The sequence below is a fragment of the Bubalus bubalis genome, chromosome 5 (assembly GCF_019923935.1).
Source record: "Bubalus bubalis isolate 160015118507 breed Murrah chromosome 5, NDDB_SH_1, whole genome shotgun sequence".
Taxonomy (NCBI): domain Eukaryota; kingdom Metazoa; phylum Chordata; class Mammalia; order Artiodactyla; family Bovidae; genus Bubalus; species Bubalus bubalis.
In genome coordinates this window covers 42,267,136-42,288,824 of record NC_059161.1, presented here as the reverse complement: position 1 = coordinate 42,288,824, position 21,689 = coordinate 42,267,136, and the positions used below count along the sequence as shown (strand labels likewise).

Sequence of the window (21,689 nt, the reverse complement as noted above, 5' to 3'; positions counted from 1 at the left end):
GAAAGCTGACATGCCCTAACATGAATAGTTTTTACCAAGCCACTTAATACTGTAACAAAGCTATCATCTGCCCCTCAATTACGGACTAGGAAAGATAAACAATCTGCTCATGGGAAAAAAGGCATCTGACTCCTGGCTCATGGTAGGCATGAGTGAATGAATGAATAAGGAAGAGAGAGCAATGGAGGAGGGAGGAGGATCTTTACAAACTCGGACTTTTTATTGGTCTTAAATGGCATGATCTGAGAGCAAACATCGTTTTAACCTTGGAAAATAACGTTAGTACCAATAATCTCTGAAATTTGGACCCAGTGAAGCCCAACACATATAAAGAGCTTCGCTGATAAAAGAGGAAAGATCCCACAGTTTAATCTTTAACTCTTTGAAATAAAGTATACTACTACTACTACTACTAAGTCGCTTCAGTCGTGTCTGACTCTGTGAGACCCCTGAGACCGCAGCCCACCAGGCTCTCCCATTCCTGGGATTCTCCAGGCAAGAACACTGGAGTGGGTTGCCATTTCCTTCTCCAATGCAGGAAAGTGAAAAGTGAAAGTGAAGTTGCTCAGTCGTGTCCGACTCTTAGCGACCCCATGGACTGCAGCCTACCAGGCTCCTCCATCCATGGGATTTTCCAGGCAAGAGTCCTGGAGTGGGGTGCCATTGCCTTCTCCAGAAATAAAATATAGCCTCTTGTAAATGAAATATCAGAAAATTCAGATGTGACAGATGATAGTGTGTTTGTATCAGTTCCTGTGCTGTCACAGCAGCTGCCTGGATACCTTTATTCTGTGGTCAACAGTGAGGAGTCACTGACAACTTTGCTGAAGCTTATAGTTTCCTCCATAACAATAGACAATAACAATACTTTTGAGCACCTAGCACATCCCTAGTTTACAAATGACAGGACCGAAGCTCAGAGGCACTGACTGGTTCAGGCTCACACAGCCTAAAAGAGATGAATTCAAACCTGTGTCTAACTCAAAGCCCAGGCTCCTTCTGCTAGTCCAGGTTGCCTCTTTCCATGTCCAAAAATCTAAAGAGGCTTGACCTAAAGATCTGGCAGGAAAGTAATAATTTTCTATAAGTAATGGTAAGAAAGCAACATATACAACTGATTTATTACAACGGTAGAATTACAGTTGGATATTTACTGTCCTTTATTTACTATTCTGTAGAGGAGATTATAATGCCATTTATGTAAGATTAGGTAATTTACGACAATTAATTCATGAGTTCCTATAATCTTTCCATGTTTTTTTTACATCCCACCCTAGTGCTAAGTCATCATAGCAACTACTATATGCTGGATTATACTTAGTCTCTGCCTGTGCAGAAGCATCTGTTGAGGAGTTCTTGGGTGGCATTATTTACATTTTCTTATAAAGCCTGTTTGATAACATGCTGACTTCACAAACACTGAATCAGCATACTTGGCTCTTGCACAATTTAACGTTAAAGCATTACGCAGAGCACTTGTTGTAGAGGAAATTATAAACTCAGCCACAGCATGTGCTATCTCCTGATAGCACGCAACACTCAGAATCAAACTTAAGTTTTGATTGGGGAATCTAAAAAAATGATACAAATGAACTTACTTACAAAACAGAAAGAGACTCACAAACTTAAAGAACAAACTTACGGTTGCTAGGGGCAGGTGGGGAAAAGCTAGCTAGGGAGTTTGGGATGGTCATGTACACACTGCTATATTTAAAATGAATAACCAACAAGGATCTATAGTGTAGCACATGGAACTCAATGGTATGTGGCAGCCTGGGTGGGAGGGGGGTCTGAGGGAGAATGGGTACCTTTGAATGTATGACCGAGCCCCTGCGCTGTTCACCTGAAACCATCACAACATGGTTAATCATCTATACCCCAATACAAAATAAAAAGTTCAAAAGGAAAAAATATACTTGATTAGCATTAATACTACTTATTTGGGACTTCCCTGGTGGTCTAGGGGTTAGGAATCCACCTTCTAATGCAGGGGATGTAGGTTTGATCCCACTGGGTGAACTACGATCCCACATGCTACAGGGCGACTAAGCCCCCAACACAACTAGAGAAAACCCACGCACTACAACAAAAACCCAGTGCAGCCAGAAACAAAAAAATACTACTTACCATTATCACTTGAGGAAGGTTGATTCACATAAAGCATAAGATAAAGGCGGGGGATTCAAATTAAGATGTGAAAACTTTCTGCTCCCCAAAGTACTCATTTTAACTGAAATTCTCCATTATAGTCTCTGACCAGTGACGCAGAGTGTATTGGCTCCTAAAGATGTGGAAGATGGGTGTAGCCTCCCCAGGGAAAATTTTGGAAGGGGGCTGATTGTCACAATCAGTTCAGTTCAGTTCAGTCACTCAGTCGTGTCTGACTCTTTGCAACCCCATGGACTGCAGCACACCAGGCCTCCCTGTCCATTGCCAACTCCTGGAGTTTACTCAAATTCATGTCCATTGAGTCGGTGATGCCATCCAACCATCTCATCCTCCGTCATCCCCTTCTACTCCTGCCTTCAATCTTTCCCGGCATCAGGGTCTTTTCCAGTGAGTTAGTTCTTCACATCAAGTGGCCAAAGTATTGGAGTTTCAGCTTCAGCATCAGTTGTCACAACAATTGACACTGATCAGGTAGAGATCTGGGAAGCTAATTACTGATGCATTCTTTAGCAACATAAAAATGGCACATACACAGCTCCTCATCCACCAGACATTTCAGTCGTACTGCAGCAATGAAAGGGGCTTCCCAGTTGGCTCAGTGATAAAGAATCCACCTGCCAAGGAGAGGTAGGTTCAATCCCTGGGTTGGGATGATCCCCTGAAAAAGAAAATGGCAACCCATTCCAGTATTCTCACCTGGGAAATCCCATAGACAGAGTAGCCTGGCCGGTTAGAGTCCATGGGGTCACAGAAGAGTTGAACATGACTAAACAACAACAGCAATGAAAGAGCTTCGAATCACGCAGGGGTTACATGTGGAAGGTGAGCAGGAAATCAAGGGATTTCTTTAATACCTTATTACCACTCCTTTATTTCATTAGGAAAATGTTGAAGATGGCCGAGCAAGTATCTATCAATCTGTCATCAGCAACACCAGCAAAGAAATGTCCTCTTTCAGTGACTTTCCAATGCCTGAAGATTTTCCAAACTTCCTGCACAATTCTAAACTCCTGGAATACTTCAGAATCTTTGCCAAGAAGTTTGATCTACTAAAGTATATTCGGTTCCAGGTATTGTATTTTGGGTAGGGGGGAGGGAAATAGCACGATAGCAAACTCAAGAAGTAATGTCATCACCTGTGATACTATAGGCTATATGCATAAACAGAAGAAAAACATTTGTCAAAATTAAGGCTTGAATGATATTGACAGTGAAACTGCATTTAAATTAGTATCTATAACCACGGAAGACGACTAGCCTCATTTCCTTTGAAAGGGTATATGAAAATAAAAGTTATGTTGTTTTATTTTCTTACCTTCTCCATAGAAATGGATTATCTTAGAAAATGGATTAGATAAACCCACAGCTCCCCATTCATCTCAGAACCCTATAGAAACCATTTTTGTTAATTTTTGATGCATTCTTTAGCAACATAAGAATGGCCAGATAATTCTGAAATGCAATTATAACTACCTTTCCCTTGTTTCCTCAAAAACAAATAATCAACAACAAAAAAACAATATCCTCATTAACCATCCTAAAGTTGTGTCAATAGCCTACACTCTGAAAACTAGTAACTGTGTCTAGGAAATAAATTATAGCTCTGAATAAATATTAGTAGAACTTATTTTTTAACATATTTCATTTTCTCAGTAATTTTTGTTTTACTATAGATTTGTATTACATTAATTTGTAATAATTGATTTGGTGGACATAAACATATGCAAATACCATGAAAATGTTTCAGTCTATCTAATACAGAGTTCCCCCAGTTGCTTCTTCTCTTGTTTATCGTTTTACTGATGTTGTTTTCTGGAGGTTGGAGAGGGGTTAAGAAAACTCACTCCCATTTATTGGTCTCTGAATCGGTATAAGCCATAAGATAAAAGAACTCAATTCAAACTATAAAAGGACATGTCCAGACTAAGTTCTGTATCAATACAGTGACCGCCCAGGAATTGGAAACCACCAGGTTGCCTGAGAAGGACTGAACTGGCTCAGGTCAGTTACATTTCTAATAACCTCCCCAGTGACAGTGAAGATTGGCCCTTGAACCACATTTTCTATAGCCAAGAGTCTGGAGTACTTTAGTGAATATATTATCAGTTCAGTTCAGTTCAGTCGCTCAGTCATGTCCAACTCTTTGCAACCCCATGAATCGCAGCACGCCAGGCCTCCCTGTCCATCACCAACTCCCGGAGTTCACCCAGACTCATGTCCATCGAGTCAGTGATACCATCCAGCCATCTCATCCTTTGTCGTCCCCTTCTTCTCCTGCCCCCAATCCCTCCAAGCACCAGGGTCTTTTCCAATGAGTCAACTCTTCGCATGACGTGGCCAAACTATTGGAGTTTCAGCTTTAGCATCTGTCCTTCCAATGAACACCCAGGGCTGATCTTTAGAATGGACTTGTTGGATCTCCTTGCAATCCAAGGAACTCTCAAGAGTCTTCTCCAATACCACAGCTCAAAAGCATCAATTCTTTGGCACTCAGCTTTCCTCACAGTCCAACTCTCACATCCATATATGACCACTGGAAAAACAATAGCCTTGACTAGACGGACCTTTGTTGGCAAAGTAATGTCTCTGCTTTTCAATATGCTATCTAGGTTGGTCATAACTTTCCTTCCAAGGAGTGAGCGTCTTTTAATTTCATGGCTGCAGTCACCATCTGCAGTGATTTTGGAGCCCAAAACAGTAAAATCTAACACTATTTCCCCATTTGCCATGAAGTGATGGGACCAGATGCCATGATCTTCGTTTTCTGAATGTTCAGCTTAAGCCAACTTTTTGACTCTCCTCTTTCACTTTCATCAAGAGGCTTTTTAGTTCCTCTCACTTTCTGCCATAAGGGTGGTGTCATCTGCATATCTGAGGTTATTGATATTTCTCCCGGCAATCTTGATTCCAGCTTGTGCTTCTTCCAGCCCAGCGTTTCTCATGATGTACTCGGCATAGAAGTTAAATAAGCAGGGTGACACTATACAGCCTTGATGTACTCCTTTTCCTATTTGGAACCAGTCTGTGGTTCCATGTCCAGTTCTAACTGTTGCTTCCTGACCTGCATATAGTTTTCTCAAGAGGCAGGTCAGGTGGTCTGGTATTTCCATCTCTTTCAGAATGTTCCACAGTTTATTGTGATTCACACAGTCAAAGGCTTTGTCATAGTCAATAAAGCAGAAATAGATATTTTCCTGGAACTCTCTTGCTTTTTTGATGATCCAGCAGATGTTGGCAATTTGATCACTGGTTCCTCTGCCTTTTCTAAAACCAGCTTGAACATCTGGAAGTTCACGGTTCACGTATTGCTGAAGCCTGGCTTGGAGAATTTTGAGCATTACTTTACTAGTGTGTGAGACGAGTGCAATTGTGTGGTAGTTTGTGCATTCTTTGGCATTGCCTTTCTTTGGGATTAGAATGAAAACTGACCTTTCCCAGCCCTGTGGCCACTGCCGAGTTTTCCAAATTTGCTGGCATATTGAGTGCAGCACTTTCACAGCATCATCTTTCAGGATTTAAAATAGCTCCACTGGAATTCCATCACCTCCACTAGCTTTGTTCATAGTGATGCTTTCTAAGGCCCACTTGACTTCACATTCCAGGATGTCTGGCTCTAGGTGAGTGATCACACCATTGTGATTATCTTGGTCATGAAGATCTTTTTTGTACAGTTCTTCTGTGTATTCTTGCCACCTCTTCTTAATATCTTCTGCTTCTATTAGGTCCAAATTTGAAATCTTTCAACTGAAAATACCCAGACATTTTGTGGCCTTTTCACAACATTCCACATACATTTTTTAAAACTGTAAAAGCTTCGAAATTGCCAACACAGCATTTTGAAAAATATCTGAAATTTTGAAAAGCATGTAAAAGGGGCTCAAACACTTGCCAGCAAGAGGGATGCATGCCATTCATCTGGGAGAAACTCTTCACTTCCTTTGACATTGCTTCTTAAATACAGAAAACACAACATTTATATACACTTTTAAAAATCCATAAACCTCCACACAGCAAACAACATTTACAAAAAGTCAATAAACCAGTAAAGTATTTAATCCAAATGAGAGTATGAAATGTATTGCTAGCAAGACATTTTAAAAATAATAAATATGACAAGCCACAACTACTGAGCCCACATGCTGTAACTACTGACACCCACGCTCCTACAGCCTGTGCTCTGCAAGAGAAGCCCACACACTACATTAAAAAAAAAAAATGAGTGGATATGAACAGACAATTCACAAAGCAAGAAATGTTGTGCAAACGTAACAATAAATGTTACCAAAAAAAAAAATTCGCACTCACTAGTAAACAACAATATGCAAAATAAAGGATATGATGCAGACTTCCTTGGTGGCACAGTGGATAAGAATCCCTCTGCCAATGCAGGGACACAGGTTTGATCCCTGGTCCAAGATGATTCCATATGCCACAGAGCAACTAAGCCCATCCACCACAATTACTGAGCCTGTGTGTTGCAAATACTGAGCCTGTGTGCCGCAGCTACTGAAGCTCTCATGCCCTAGAGACCATCCTCAGCAACAAGAGAAGCCACCTCAACATGAAGCCCATGCACTGCAATGAAGAGTAACCCCCACTCTCCGCAACAAGAGAAAGCCTGTGAGTAGCAATGAAGACCCAGTGCAACCAAACATAAATTAATTTTTTTTCAAAAAGCACATTATGCCTTTAATAAAATAAATAGGAACAACTCACCATTCATGGAGTGCTGTCATGGTGCCAGGCACTATTCATGGAATATCTTCTCTAACACAGAGTCTGCACAGAGGTCAACACGAAAGTTTTGTGATAAATGCTGATTGTGTGATCACTTGAATGATGAACACGTATTTTGTATCTTGCCCAGAATTTTGCTGTGATTTTCTGAGTCTCTCTCCTTATTCAGTCCTTAATGCTGGTTCCCACTGCTGAGTCAGGCCTCTCACACAAAGCAATACATCCTTGGTAGCATGTGCCAAGGAAGAAGCAGCAGGGCGCACTTAGCTGTCTTTGCCTTAAGTGGCTTGAAATGGCTTCAAATGGAATCTCAATGGAGCCAGACATTGCACTCTACCCTTACCTACTCCCGGGCACTGGACAAGGCCCCTTTTATGCCAGAGTAATTCTCAATGATGCCTTCTCTGTGTTTGATTCCAGACAACCGTCCTCAGTGTGAAAAAACACCCAGATTTTGCATCCTCTGGCCAGTGGGTGGTTGTTACCAAGAACAATGGCAAGGAGCAAAGCGCTGTCTTTGACGGAGTCATGGTCTGCACCGGCCATCACATCCTTCCTCATCTCCCACTGGAGTCATTTCCAGGTGAGGCCTGTGCAGAGCCCCGGCTTTTGGGAGTAGGTGTCCAGGTATTTAATGTTCAGGCTGGATTGACAGAAAAACTGGCTAGCTACTGCAACTCAGCATAATATTAAAATCAGGATAGAGCCAGAAACATTAAAGACTCCAAATACCATCTTTGTTTCTTTTGAGCCCTTCGGGTCTTCATTATTAGAGTTCAGCCAAAGTTCAGCCTCCCCCAAAGTGACTAAATGTTACTCAGAATTTCAGAGAATTTTCAACCAAGTTGGTTTTCTGTTGGAGAGATGCTTTCAGCCATATACCTTACCTTACGACAGGGAAGCCTGGCGTGCTGCAGTCCATGGGGTTGCAAAGAGTCTGACAGGACTGAGGGGCTGAACAATAACAAAAGCTTACCCTGACCTTTTTCTATCCTGCCAACACTTGTGACTTTGTTTCATTTTGGGGACTTCCACAGAGCCATCCCCACAGCCAGGGTTACTGGGGGTAGTTTCTGGACATCAGTGCTCCTATAAGATAGTGATGGATGCGGGGAGTGCAGGGGAAGATGGCCCCTCCCAGGCCTCTCCCTAAGAGAGCACACTTCCTTCCCAAGGCCTTTAGGAAAACATTTAATAGGGTGGTTCAGTCCAAGCCCCACATTATTCAAACTACCTGAGGAGCTTTTAAGGTTCAAATGACCTTCAAAGATTCAACTGGTCTAGGGTAGGCCTAGGTCAATTACTTGTTCAAGTGATTTCAATATGCAACCCGGACTGAGGCTTCCTGCTCTAAAGCAATGGAACTTTCCAACAGAATCACCTGGAGGACTTTTAAAACCACAACTTTCTAGCCTCCATCCCTAGCATTTCCAGCTCTGTAGGTCTAGGCTGAGAATTTGCATGTCTAATAAGTTCTCCGGTGATGATAATACTGCTGGCCAAGGGACCAACACTTTGAGAACTCATATGATCTAAAGGAGAAGGAAATAGCAACCACTCCAGTATTCTTACCTGTAAAATTCCATGGACAGAGGAGCCTGGCAGACTACAGTCCATGGAGCTGCAGAGTCATATGTGACTGAAGCAACTGAGCACATGATCTAAAGGCTCTTTCAAGCAACCCATCATCAAAGACAAGTACTTTAATAGGGTCATGTTTTCCTAGGAAAAGACACAGATGTTTATCTTCAAAAAGGCCTGTCCATGGAAGCAATCTAGATGTCCATTGACAGATGAATGGATAAAGAAGCTGTGGCACATTCATACAATGGAATATTACTCAGCCATAAAAGTGAACACATTTGAGTCAGTTCTAATGAGGTGGATGAACTTAGAGTCTATTATACAGAGTGAAGTCAGAAAGAGAAAAACAAATATATAGTATATTAATACATATATATGGAATCTAGAAAGATGGTGCTGATGAACCTATTTTCAGGGCAGCAATGGAGACATAGACATAGAGAACAGACTTGTTGATATGGGTTGGGGTGGGGGAAGGAGAGGGTGGAACGAATGGAGAGAGGAACATGGAAACATATACACTACCATATGCAAAATAGATAGGCAGTGGGAATTTACTGTATGACTCAGGGAACTCAAACAGGGGCTCTGTGACAACCTAGAGGGGTGAAATGGGGTGGGAGATGGGAGGGAGTTTCAAGAGAGAGAGAACAAATGTATACCTATGGCTGATTCATATTGATGTATGAAAGAAATCAACACAATATTGCAAAGCAATTATCCTTCTGCTGCTGCTGCTGCTAAGTCGCTTCAGTCATGTCCAACTCTGTGCAACCCCATAGACAGCAGCCTACCAGGCTCCCCTATCCCTGGGATTCTCCAGGCAAGAGTACTGGAGTGGATTGCCATTGCCTTCTCCAAATTATCCTTCAATTAAAAACAAATTTTTTTAAAAAGGCTCTCCAAAGAAGACATACAGATGGCTAACAAACACATGAAAAGATGCTCAACATTGCTCATTATTAAAGAAATGCAAATCAAAACCACAATGAGGTATCACCTCACACTGGTTAGAATGGCCATCATCAAAAAGTCTACAACAATAAATGCTGGAGAGGGTGTGAAGAAAAGGATATGATCTTGCACTGTTGGAGGGAATGTAAATTGATACAGCTGGTATGGAAGACGGTATGGAGATGCCTTAAAAAACAGGAATAAAATCACCATATGACCCAGCAATCCCAGTCCTAGGCATATACCCTGAGGAAAGCAGGGTTGCAAAAGACACATGTATCCCATTGTTCATTGCAGCACTATTTACAACAGCTAGAACATGGAAGCAACCTAGATGCCCATTGACAGATGAATGCACCAAGAAGTTGTGGTACATATACACAGTGGAATGTCACTCAGCCATAAAAAGGAATGCATTTGAATTAGTTCTGATGACGTGGATGAACCTAGAACCTATTATACAGAATAAAGTGAATCAGAAAAAGAAAGATAAATATCATATTCTAACGCACATATACGGAAACTAGAAAAATGGTTTTGAAGAATTCATTTACAGGGCAGCAATGGAGAAACAGATATAGAGAATGGACTTATAGACATGGGGAGAGGGGAGGAGAGGGTGAGATGTAAAGAAAGAGTAACATGGAAACTTACATTACCATATGTAAAATAGGTACCCAATAGGAATTTGCTGTATGGCTCAGGAAACTCAAACAGGAGCTCTGTATCAACCTAGAGGGGTGGGATGGGGAGGAAGATGGGAGGGAGGTTTAAAAGGCAGAGGATATATGTATACTTCTGGCTGATTCATGTTGAGGTTTGACAGAAAACAGCAAAATTCTGTAATCCTTCAATAAAAAAATTAATTTAAAAAAAAGGCTCATCCAGTAAGTTGCTGACTTACTGCAATGTGGAAACTATCCTTTGCCTTAAATGTGCCTTGTTTTTAGTTTATTTTAGTTTTTATTTGCTTTTGCAAAATAAGAAAGATTAATATTATTCCAATTATTACACAATTACAATAATAGCACTTAATACTATGTTTAAGAAACATTTAAAAGAATATATGCTATGTGATATTGAAGTATCATTGTATAGTCCAAAATAGGATAATGGATGGCTGGAAATCAATACCTGACTCTGCTCTATTTATCAAAACCATCTGTCCTCTAGTAAATACCTAAGCTGCAACCTCTGAAATCAACTTTTTTGGTGCTGAGCTATAGGCTTGGGCTTCCCTGGTAGTTCAGATGGTAAAGAATCCACCTACAATGCGAGAGACCTGGATTCAGTCCCTGTGTTGGGAAGATCCCTTGGAGAAGGAAATGGCTGCCTATTCCAGTATTCTGGCCTGGAGAATTCCATGGACTGTATAGTCCAGAGGTTGCAAGGAGTCAGACATGACTGAGCGACTTTCACTTCACTTCACCAAATGCTTAACCTAACATTTTTTACATGCTTCATACTTTGAGTTTGCCAGTTGGCCTTAATATTGTAACTTCCCTAAGAGGGGAAATAACAAAACAAATGATTGATCCCAGAAAGGAAAAGCTGACAGTGCAGTTTTATTGAAATTAACTTGACACAATTCATGGATTTCTCTTTTCTTCACCCCCAAAGGTATCCAGAAGTTCAAAGGCCAATATTTCCATAGCCGCCAATACAAGCACCCAGAGGGATTTGAAAAGAAACGCATTTTGGTGATTGGAATAGGAAACTCAGCCTCGGATATTGCAGTTGAGTTGTGTAAGAAGGCTGCTCAGGTAAGATGCTTCCTGATTACCTTGTCTGCTGGGGGTCGGGGGGTGGCAGGGGGAGGAGAGGAAAAGGGAAGGGCATAGTAGAAAATCACAGCCATATAACCAAGGCTCCATTACTTGAAAATTGGTTGATTAGTTGGTTGGTTGCCCAGTGTGGTATCATAGGAAATCTAGAAATCAGGAAGCCAGTCAATCTCCCAGCTTTGCCATTAATCAGCTGTGTAACCTAGAGCAAGACATTTTACTTCTCTGGACTTCTCTCTTAAGTTTGGATCAGACAACATTCAGCACAGGAGGCCTTGTTTCTACCCAGGGGCTTCTATGAGTTGACTTGCTCATCTTTGGAGGAGTGCCTTTTAGAAATTTAATGCATATTTGAATTCTATTTGAAATGTAAACAATCCATAGTTCCCAAGAATCATTTTTTTTAAAAAAGAGAGATTAAATAGACAGTAAGACTCCCGAACAAGATCATAAATATTTAGGTGCTTCCTGAGGCCTTCCAACCACTGTTATCTTTGCACCTGTTCAGGAATGACACAGCTTAGCTGCCAGCGTCAAACATTACAAGATGCAGATGATGCTGACAGAGATGGTTGGGAATGGCAGAAACTAAATCCCTTTTAGAAGGACAGGCCTAGGCAAAGATGGGAAAATAGCTTAGGTTCCTCTCCCCGCAGCAAGCCCTTTCAACATGGTCTGGATTCCAGGGGCTCTATCACTCTTACACGGGCCTCCTTACCCTGGCATCTTCTGGCTACTCAGGACTTATTGTGGCCATGTCTACCACTGCCAAAAGTGCCCTATCCTGAGACTCACACTGTCAGGACTCAGATGTTGTCGTTCTTGGGCAGTCATATTTGACTCTGTGACCCCATGGACTATAGTCCTCCAGGCTCCTCTGTCCATGGGACTTCCCAGGCAAGAACACTGGAGTGGGTTGCCATTTCCTTATCCAGGGGATCTTACTGGACTGGGAATCTAACATGCATCTCCTGCACTGGCAGGCACTGATTCATACCACTGAGCCACCAAGGAAGCCCCAGGGCTCAGATGCCGAGTAGCAAATGTGATAAACATACGTGGTACTTCCCCAGGAGGTTAATGAAGGGGTTCCACTGGGACCTGTCAGAGTTACCACCCTGAGGACAGAGCAGGTCACTAACACCAGAAAGAGTTGTACTAGACACAGGAGGTCCTCACCTTATTTTTTTAATTTTTCAAAGTTTTAAGGCCTTCATGTGAAGAACAAGTACAGAGGCAGTAACTGTAAAGGCTCAGAGAAAAGCCAGCTCAGGTGGGGGAGGTGCCGAGTTCAGTCCCCTTACTGTTTGGAAAACCTGACAAGCTTGAGGAAGGGAGTATGATGAAAGGAGCTGACCTAGCCGTCAACTAAGTGAAGCTCCATACTAGACCACTACATGTTGCAGGTCAGTGATTTGGACTTAGAACAGTTGATCCAAACATCTTAGATTGCAAGAGTGTATTTCCTCATATGGGCTTTGTCATGTAACAGCCTGTCTATCATGCTAGATTCAGTATTAAGTAACCACCTTAGCTATATTTGTGTGCCTTCCAGCTCATTAATCTTTAAATAGTCTTTCCAACATTTATTAGATTAATAACATAATTGATCATTATGATAAAATATCTTACACAGAGTAATGCACTCTCAATCCTTCTTTGACAAGGCTTACCAGAGATTTTCTAGGAGCTGTGTAGGTAAGAGTTAGAACCAGGTGCACCTGCAAAGCTTAAAATTATAGTCCAAACTCATCTTAGTCCTGAGTGTGCCCTGCTTCTGTTAAAGGAAGTTCATGTTCATAATTATATGACTTGTTATACCACAGTCCAACCACCCACTCAAAATGCTCTGTGATGGTGCTGAGTCATCCATACACTTTCCCACCAAAACCCAAATCACTGGTCCTTTGCCTGAAGTATGCATCTGATCCTAAATCCTCAGACATATCACACTGATACAGCTAGTGGAGCTAGCCAGATTAGACTCCCCTGCTGCAGGTATGGTGACAGAGAAAGAAAGGGAATAAAACAGGCAGAGCTTCCACTGTGAACATGGATTGATCCTAAGTGTGTTATTCACTCAGTCATGTCCAACTCTTTGTGACCCCATGGACTGTAGCCTACCAGGCTCCTCCGTCCATGGAATTCTCCAGGCAAGAATACTGAGGTGGCTAGCCATTCTCTTCTCCAATGGATCTTTCCAATCCAGAGATCAAACCTAAGTCTCCTGCATTACAGGGAGATTCTTTACCAACTGAGCCACCATGGAAGCCCTAAAGAAGAAGGACAGATGATAAGTAATGGAAAAAGACTTCATAGAAATATTTAAGTACATTACCTAATACCTAGCCAAAATATTGGCTAAGCCAACAAAAGGATAGCAGCAGAAACAGTCAGGATGTTAAGTATATTACTACACACACACCAACAATTCAACACCATTTTATACAAGTGCTACTTTACAAGTTAAGGAGTTGAGACCCAGAAAAATTTGTCTCCAAATTCTGGCTCACTCCAGATATGAGGCACTACATGAAACTCCTCCAGCCTAAATTTACAAAATAATTATAGCTAGCAATACCTGTCATTGGCCAAGCAACAATTTCAGTCCTTTACATATATCATCTCCTTTAATTGGTACAATAATTCTATGAAGCAAGTACTGCTACTACCCCTATTTTATGGAGAGAGACACAGAGAGGTTGAAGTAACTCACTCAAGGCAACACAGCTTGTAAGTAGTAAGGCTGGGAGTCAAACCCAGGTAGTCTGAATCCAGAGTCCTCGATCTAGAATTCACAGTCTTCAACTCTTAAGTCAATCAGTTCCTTACAAGGGAGTATTAACGTGTTTATAAGTCCTTGTACAATAGAACTCACGGAGTTCTGGCATGTAAAAGTACTGACATGCAAAATTTTAAGAAGCAAATGAAATATGCACTTGGTCAATGGAGAAGTAACAGTAAACAAGGTAAAATACACTTGAAAAGAGATTTAAATGTACATCTTGAAAACTAGGGCAATATGAGTATACAAGGTAATGAATACATCTGACATATACACAAACACACTACTAGATATAAAATAAAAGCCCATGTGTAAAATATATAATCAACAAGGAACTACTGTATATATAGCACAGGGAAATATACTCAGTACTCTCTAATAACCTATATGGGAAAAGAATCTGAAAAAGAATAAATATATGTATATATATTAATATAACTGATTACCTCCCATATTAACTTCCATATAAAGTAATATCTATGAATAATAAAGGTTAGATTTTTAAACTCTGAGTTTTTAAAATAAATTCAAAGTTAAAAATCTGGCTTTTAGGCTGCAATCATACATATTTCCTTGGATTATAATTGTATACCTTTGCTACAAAAACAACTTGGGTTGGATAGAAAACTGAGAGGAGGGAAGACGTATTGAACCATGATGTAAAAATAGATTTGTGGGTTTTATGGTTGATTTAGCCCAGATTTTCTCGGATCTCCTTGAAGTTCTCAAGACTATGGTAGTCTTCCTCTATCAGTGTAACTACCCCTGGGCACCACTTGTACAATAAAGCTGACCCAGAGCAGTGAAAACTAGAAGATCCTTCACTTTGAAGTCAATCATCTTTAAGACAAAGCATTTCAGCCAGTTCTGGGGCCATACATGTGATATATTATCTACACAGTGGGTTCTTCCCAAAAAAGATGATGCCCTAATGTGAACTGCATTCCTTTTTGCTCACCAGGTGTTTATCAGCACGAGACATGGTTCCTGGGTCATGAGTCGTATCTCTGAAGATGGCTATCCCTGGGACTCAGTGTACCACACCCGGTTTAAAACCATGCTCCGAAATGCCGTGCCACAAATAGTTGTAAAATGGATGATGGAAATTAGGATGAATCAATGGTTCGACCATGAAAATTATGGCCTTATCCCTCAAAACAAGTAGAGTTACTTTGCTTTTTTATGGTATACTCATTGATAATCAGGGTTGTCAGAAGGGTTTCTCTTTGAAAAGAGCCAGATCACTAACATGGCAGTTCAGACCACAACCTAACAGTGTGGGTACCATATAGCTCCCAGATTTTGAATCCCAGATTCATTTTGTATGCCTTTTAAAAAGTTAATATTTGAGAAGATGAAGTATAAATATGAGTTGCTCCAGAGAGTAGAACTGGGATCGGGGGAGGACTTCCTAATACCCAGAGCTATCCAACATTGAAAAAGGCTGTTTTAAGAGATTGCGACCTTCCTTTCAGAGGGTGGGGTGGGAAAACTGATCCAAATTCTACAGGAGCCTGTTATCAAATAAAGAAAAATAAACAGCCGTATTTTTTGCTTGTATTCATAAGATCAGTGATGTATATCTTGGAGATTAACAGGCAATGAATATGTTCTCAAAAGCTACCCATGGGAAGAACTCTTATGGTGTAGAGTTAGCAAAGTATAACAGGCTCCTTTCCCGCTCCCCCGCCAAAAAAAAAGAACAGGCGAGCTTTGCAGTCTTTAAACAAATGCAATGTGGCTGCTGTATTCTGAGATCTGATATATATGCCATGCAGCCTTTTTTTTTTTAAGTGGTTCTCAAATCTAAAAAAAAAAAGGAAATTCTAGACATATAACCAGACTTTGCTCCACTATTCATGTTATCATGCTATCCATGGATATTCGAGATCAAAAGATATCCCCAAACTTAATTCTATGCATTAATTTTCACACTAATCTCTTTTTTTTTAAATAAAGACTAACTAAAACAGGTGTCATGAAGAAAAAAACTGGAATTCACACTAATCTCTTAATTAGTTTCAAAACTTATGGGAATTTAACAAATGTTTTCTTCCTTACTTATGATTAGATAGAGATTAAATGAAACAGCAAGATAATTAAAGGTATAAAACATAAAGCAACAGTGGAAATATCAGCAGGATAATGACAACTGGAATACTCAGGAATTGATCACAGGTGTTGGCATTTTGTCTAAACCCTTAGGATGTCTCTTTTTTTGCAATGTGTTTTGCCCACATCATCTACATGCATGTTTTCCTTATTTGTTGAAGGAAGAGATATGTGACATGTGAATAAAGTCTCATGTGACATGAGAATAAAGTCTGAGAGTAAAGCTTGGGGTAGGCCAAGTTAGAAAGTCAAGTTAGAAAGTTTTACAAATATTTCAGAAACCACTCTTTTCTCAGATCCAACCCCATAAAATATTAACAGAGTTCAAAACTCCTCATTAAATACTCCTTTCTGAGTGTTTTCTTCTGCGTGTTTCAGATACCTTGTTAAAGAGCCTGTTGTAAATGATGATCTTCCAAGTCGTATACTCTATGGAGCCATCAAGATGAAATCAAGAGTGAAAGAGCTCACAGAAACATCTGCCATCTTTGAAGATGGAACAGTGGAAGAGAACATTGACATCATTGTCTTTGCAACAGGATATACTGTCTCGTTTCCCTTCCTTGAAGATCTTGTTAAAGTAGAGAATAATATGGTCTTGCTGTACAAATTCATGTTCCCTCCTCAACTGGAGAAGTCAACTCTTGCATGCATTGGCCTCATCCAGCCCCTAGGTTCCATATTCCCAACTATTGAACTTCAAGCTCGTTGGGTAACCAGAGTTTTCAAAGGTAAGTGAGTGGGTTAGCAGGCAGGTGAGTGGCTGAGGGTTTCACACTGGGTGGACTTTGCTCAAAAACAAGTTTAGAAAAGGAGGTTGCCAAAAAGAAGGTTTCCAACCTTGGCTGCTCTCACAAAACTGGCATCCTAAAAAATTAGCAGAGAATTCAAAAAATAACCAATACTGGGATACAAGAATAAATATCCATAATCATTCCTTTAAAATATTAGAAAATTCAGAGAATTTCAATTGGCATAGTGTTAAGTACATATTACTTTTTGTTGGACTAATGAGAGAACAGTGAAGAAGGAAGACATCTATGACTCCAAGTTTTGCCTATAAAATGTTTATAAATTCCTTGGGATATGTGCAAATCAAGAGACCTAGGGCCTACTCCATATTTAACTTCAAATTAACTCTTAATATCTAAGCACCTCAACCTCACAGATCCCTACAAAGCTATAAAATTATTGAAATATTTCTCTCTGAGCATTGTGTAGCACTTTGCACTTCTCAGAAGACTATCTCCCTGATCCCAGGGTTCAATTCAGCTAAACAAAAATTTATTGAATATTCAGCCCTGTGCTGGAACTTGGTGGCATTGAGACAAATTTAAATGGATCATTTCAAGATAGTAAGACAAATGCTTTGTCAGAGGAATGCATGGAGTGTTTGGAAAGAAGAGAAACGGTGCTGAGCAACAGCAGAGTGGGGCTGAGGAAGGGCATGTGGTCAAGGAAGACTCCTAAATAGTTGGGTTTGCCAGGTGCAAAAAAAGGAACCCTTAAGTGAGAACACAGAGGTGTGATATAGATGGAGAGTTACATGCTATCTGATATTCCTAGAACATGGGGTGTGAGGCAGAGAGGGGTGAAAGATTCTTCTTAGAGAGCAAGGGTGAAAACAGAGGAACCTTTTAAGGCACACTAACAAGCTTCAGAGAAGGCAATGGCACCCCACTCCAGTACTCTGGAAAATCCCATGGACAGAGGAGCCTGGTAGGCTGCAGTCCATGGGGTTGCAAAGAGTCGGACACGACTGAGCAACTTCACTTTCACTTTTCACTTTCATGCATTGGAGAAGGAAATGGCAACCCACTCCAGTGTTCTTGCCTGGAGAATCCCAGGGACTGCAGAGGCTGGTGGGCTGCCGTCTATGGGGTCGCACAGAGTCGGACACTACTGAAGCAACTTAGCAGCAGCAACAGCAGCAACAAGCTTGAATATAAAACATAGATCAGCTCTTTCCTAATTTCTTGTTGTTGTTTAGTCTCTAAGTCATGTTCAACTCTTTTGTGACTCTATAGACTGTACCCTGCCAGGCTTCTATGTCCATGGAATTTCCCAGGCAAGAATACTGGAGTGGGTTGCCATTTCCTTCTCCAAAAGATCTTCCCAATCCAGGGATCAAACCTGCGTCTCCTGCATTGCGGGCAAATTCTTTGCTGCTGAGCCACCTGAAGCCCCTTCCCAAATTTAGCTGGTAGACCCAAAACCATCCAGTGGACCCTTCTGAACCCTGATTAAGTCTGGCCTGAGGACCTAGAGTCTCCACTTAAGAAAGCTCTTCTGCCAGAGGACCCAATGAAAGGTTCTAAGCAAAGACCAGACATTATCAGATTTACATTTTTGGTAGATTATTTCAGCATTAGTGTGAAAGATAGATTTGAAAGGCAAAAGGAATAGAGTCTCAGAGACCAGTGAGAAGGCTATATAATCGTCTATACTAAAACATGATACAACCTCAACCAGGCAAAGAGACAACGTGGAGAAGAGAAATAGTTAAGGATAAAACCAGCAGGACATAATAATTGGCTCCAAGAAGAAAAATTAGAGGAAAAGAGCAGAATCACAGGTGACTTGCAGATCTCAGGTAGTGGAAACTGGATTGAAAGTGGTGCTGTGATGAGGGGAGGCATGTGGAAGAGTATGCAAGCCTGAGCAGGAGGACTTCAGTGATAGGCTCAATTTTGGACTCATTGAATCTGAGATGTCTGATGACTAGCCACATCCAGGGAGTGTTCGTTCTTCAGTCATGTCTGACTCTTTGCAACCCCATGGACTGTAGCCCACCAGGTTCCTCTGTCCATGGAATTCTCCAAGCAAGAATACTGGAGTGGGGAGCCATTCCCTTCTCCAAGGGATCTTCCTGACCCATGGATCAAACCTGGGTCTCCTGCACCACAGGCAGATTCTTTACTGTCTGAGCCCCCAGGGAGCCAAAAAAAGTGAAAGTGTTAGTTGCTCAGTCATGTCCGATTCTATGCAACCCCGTAGACTGTAGCCTGCCAGAGAAACTGACCATTTTTCAGCGTGTCTGAAGCTCCAGGGACACTTGTGACACAGATGGACTCCCAAGCACACAATGATAACTCACATCAATCTTTCTCCATCCCCACTGCCCTACCCTAGCTTGTGCCACTCTCTCCCTCACCTGGTGTACTTCACAGCCTCTTAACTGGTCTTGCTTCCTTTAAACTCACCTCCCTGGAACCCATTTTCCAAAATTCAACGCCTAGGAGAATCTTTCCAAAAGGCAAACCTGATCAGGTCACTTCCCACAGCTTCCCACCACCTTCAGAATGGAGCTCAAGCCACCTGGCGCAGCTCCCTGGCTTCTTAGGCTCACTTTCTCTCTCCAGCTTCCTCTCTTAACTGCCACCACCCCACCTCAGAGTCCATGGTGTAGTCTGGTGAATCCTGGGCAACATTACACAGAACTCAATGTGAGTGGCACACGCTGGAGTTCAACAGCACAGCCTCCCTGACTGGTTTAACATGGGTCAGTGGCCAAAATTTACATGTAAGAATCAATTACTAGATAAGGCAATGATACTGATTCAAACCAACTGCTCAACCAACCTTTTATTTTCTAGGTTTATGTACCTTGCCCTCAGAGAGAACTATGATGGAAGACATTATCAAGAGGAATAAAAAAAGAATTGACTTGTAAGAATTTTTTTTAATTCTTTACATAGAACAGTATTGAACTGCTCACAAGAATCACCTAGCTGCTTCTTAAAAATGCAGATTCCTGGGACATAACCCAGACCAACTTAATCAAAATCTGGATGAGACTGGAAATTCATATTTTTGTGTTCTTCCAAGATGATTCTTATATGTGCTGGTTTAAGATCCAACTTCTTAAAAATAATCATTTCACCAAATGAGAACATTTTTCCTTGACATATTTTCATTTGTTTTGTATGATGCCTGTGTTAGATTCTATATCTTCTCACACTCTGTGGTGGTGATAGTAGCCTGAGTATCTCTGGAAAGTTAGCTGGGGGAATTCCCATCAAAGCAAATTAGAAAGGAGTTGATATGGAATGAAAGTCGAGGATTTATACTTTGTGACACAGTAGAATCCATAAGTGATCTTAAGGATCCATTAAGAATCCATTCCATAAGGAATCCACAAAATTCCATAAGTGATTAAGTATATTGGAAGGTTTACTCGGGGGCCTTACATCACATGTAAGGATTATCTCACTTTCAAGTTCTAATTCATCTATTATATGCCAACCAGAGTGCCAGATATTTTAATAATTTAACAAGAAAATATTAAGCATCTCTTCTGTGCAAGACACCGAGCTACACTTTCATCTGTAATCTGGTGAATCTTTGCAACAATCCTGACTAGTTTTACTTGCCAGAAGATTTGTAGCTGCTTGCTAAATACCAAATAATAATAATGGTTATAAACCCCATCACATTCCTAGAACTTCTATGAATTCAGACTTATTTATTTTATATCCTACTCTCAATTTGAGATGTGGGTCTCCTGATGAAATATACTAACACTTGCCACCAGAGTCATTCAAAACTCATTTATTCATTCATTCCTCTCTCTATTCTTTCAGCAGCTATTGAATACCTAATGTTCTTATATAACAGAATATTTTGTGACTCTGTCTTTTTTTCTACATTAAGGTTTGGAGAGAGCAATAGCCAGATACTGCAGACCAATCACATCGAATACTTGGACGAGCTCGCTGTAGAGATAGGTGTGAAGCCAGACATCCTTTCTCTCTTGCTAAAAGATCCTAAACTGGCTGTGAAACTCTACTTTGGGCCGTGCAACCCCTATCAGTATCGCCTGGTTGGGCCTGGGCAGTGGAATGGAGCCAGGAATGCCATCTTCACCCAGAAACGAAGGATACTGAAGCCTTTAAAGACACGGGCTATCAAAACCTCATCAACTTTCCCAGTTTCCTTCCTACTGAAAATCCTGGGGCTTCTTGCTGTTGTGGTGGCCTTTTTCCCCCAACTTCAGTGATTTTAATCTATCAGCATAATGCTTTAAGTTTTAAGAGCAGTCAGTACCTCTTAAAGAAAAAAAAAAAACTAAAAGAAAAAATATTAAATCTAAAGTCTAAATTTTAGAGTTGGAAAGAACACAGAGAGAGAAAGAGTTAGAAGAATTAGGTATAAAATGTATAAAACCAAAATTGTGTCATGAAATTTCTTTGCCATCCATCCTTCCCTCAAACTCACCAGACTCTCCAAAAAAAAAAAAAAAAATCAATATAGTAACACTGGCTGAATAGTGCTGCCAAGCCTGAATAAAGGAGAGCCATATGGAAAAATAGTAGAATTACACAGAATGAAAAGCACCCATGGTTTAAATTATTGGAAAATTTAAACTATGGGTAAATATTTAAATTTCTGCATGTTGTTCTTGATAATCCTCTTAGCCAAACTTTATTTGGTCACAAAGTTCTCAAATGTTAAGTCAGGCTCCATTTGCTTCATGGAGAATCACTCAAAAATACTGGGAAAAAAAAAAAGAGAGGATAGACTTAGAAAACAGCAACATTCAGACAGGTTTTTAGGGCCTCACA

General features: G+C 40.8%; 1 protein-coding gene and 1 long non-coding RNA gene across 4 annotated transcripts in view; one reads left to right on the top strand and one right to left on the bottom strand.

The window, feature by feature from the left end:
• Positions 1 to 21,296, top strand: part of FMO2 (flavin containing dimethylaniline monoxygenase 2) — a 42,612-nt gene extending 21,316 nt beyond the window's left edge. For all 3 annotated transcript variants that reach the window (XM_006075418.4, XM_025285957.3, XM_006075419.4), the window contains 7 exons: positions 3,051 to 3,239; positions 7,327 to 7,489; positions 11,065 to 11,207; positions 14,975 to 15,174; positions 16,504 to 16,856; positions 19,722 to 19,794; positions 20,779 to 21,296. In XM_006075418.4, coding sequence (XP_006075480.3) covers positions 3,051 to 3,239; positions 7,327 to 7,489; positions 11,065 to 11,207; positions 14,975 to 15,174; positions 16,504 to 16,856; positions 19,722 to 19,794; positions 20,779 to 21,124 — 1,467 coding nt within the window. In that variant the 3' untranslated portion in view covers positions 21,125 to 21,296. The remainder of the gene's footprint in view (positions 1 to 3,050; positions 3,240 to 7,326; positions 7,490 to 11,064; positions 11,208 to 14,974; positions 15,175 to 16,503; positions 16,857 to 19,721; positions 19,795 to 20,778) is intronic.
• On the bottom strand, positions 5,774 to 8,114 carry LOC123333701. Its single transcript, XR_006551167.1, has 3 exons — positions 7,794 to 8,114; positions 6,886 to 6,948; positions 5,774 to 6,119 (listed from the first exon to the last, which is right to left on the bottom strand). It is a non-coding gene; the product is annotated as an uncharacterized LOC123333701 (long non-coding RNA).
• Positions 21,297 to 21,689: the final 393 nt, after the last annotated feature.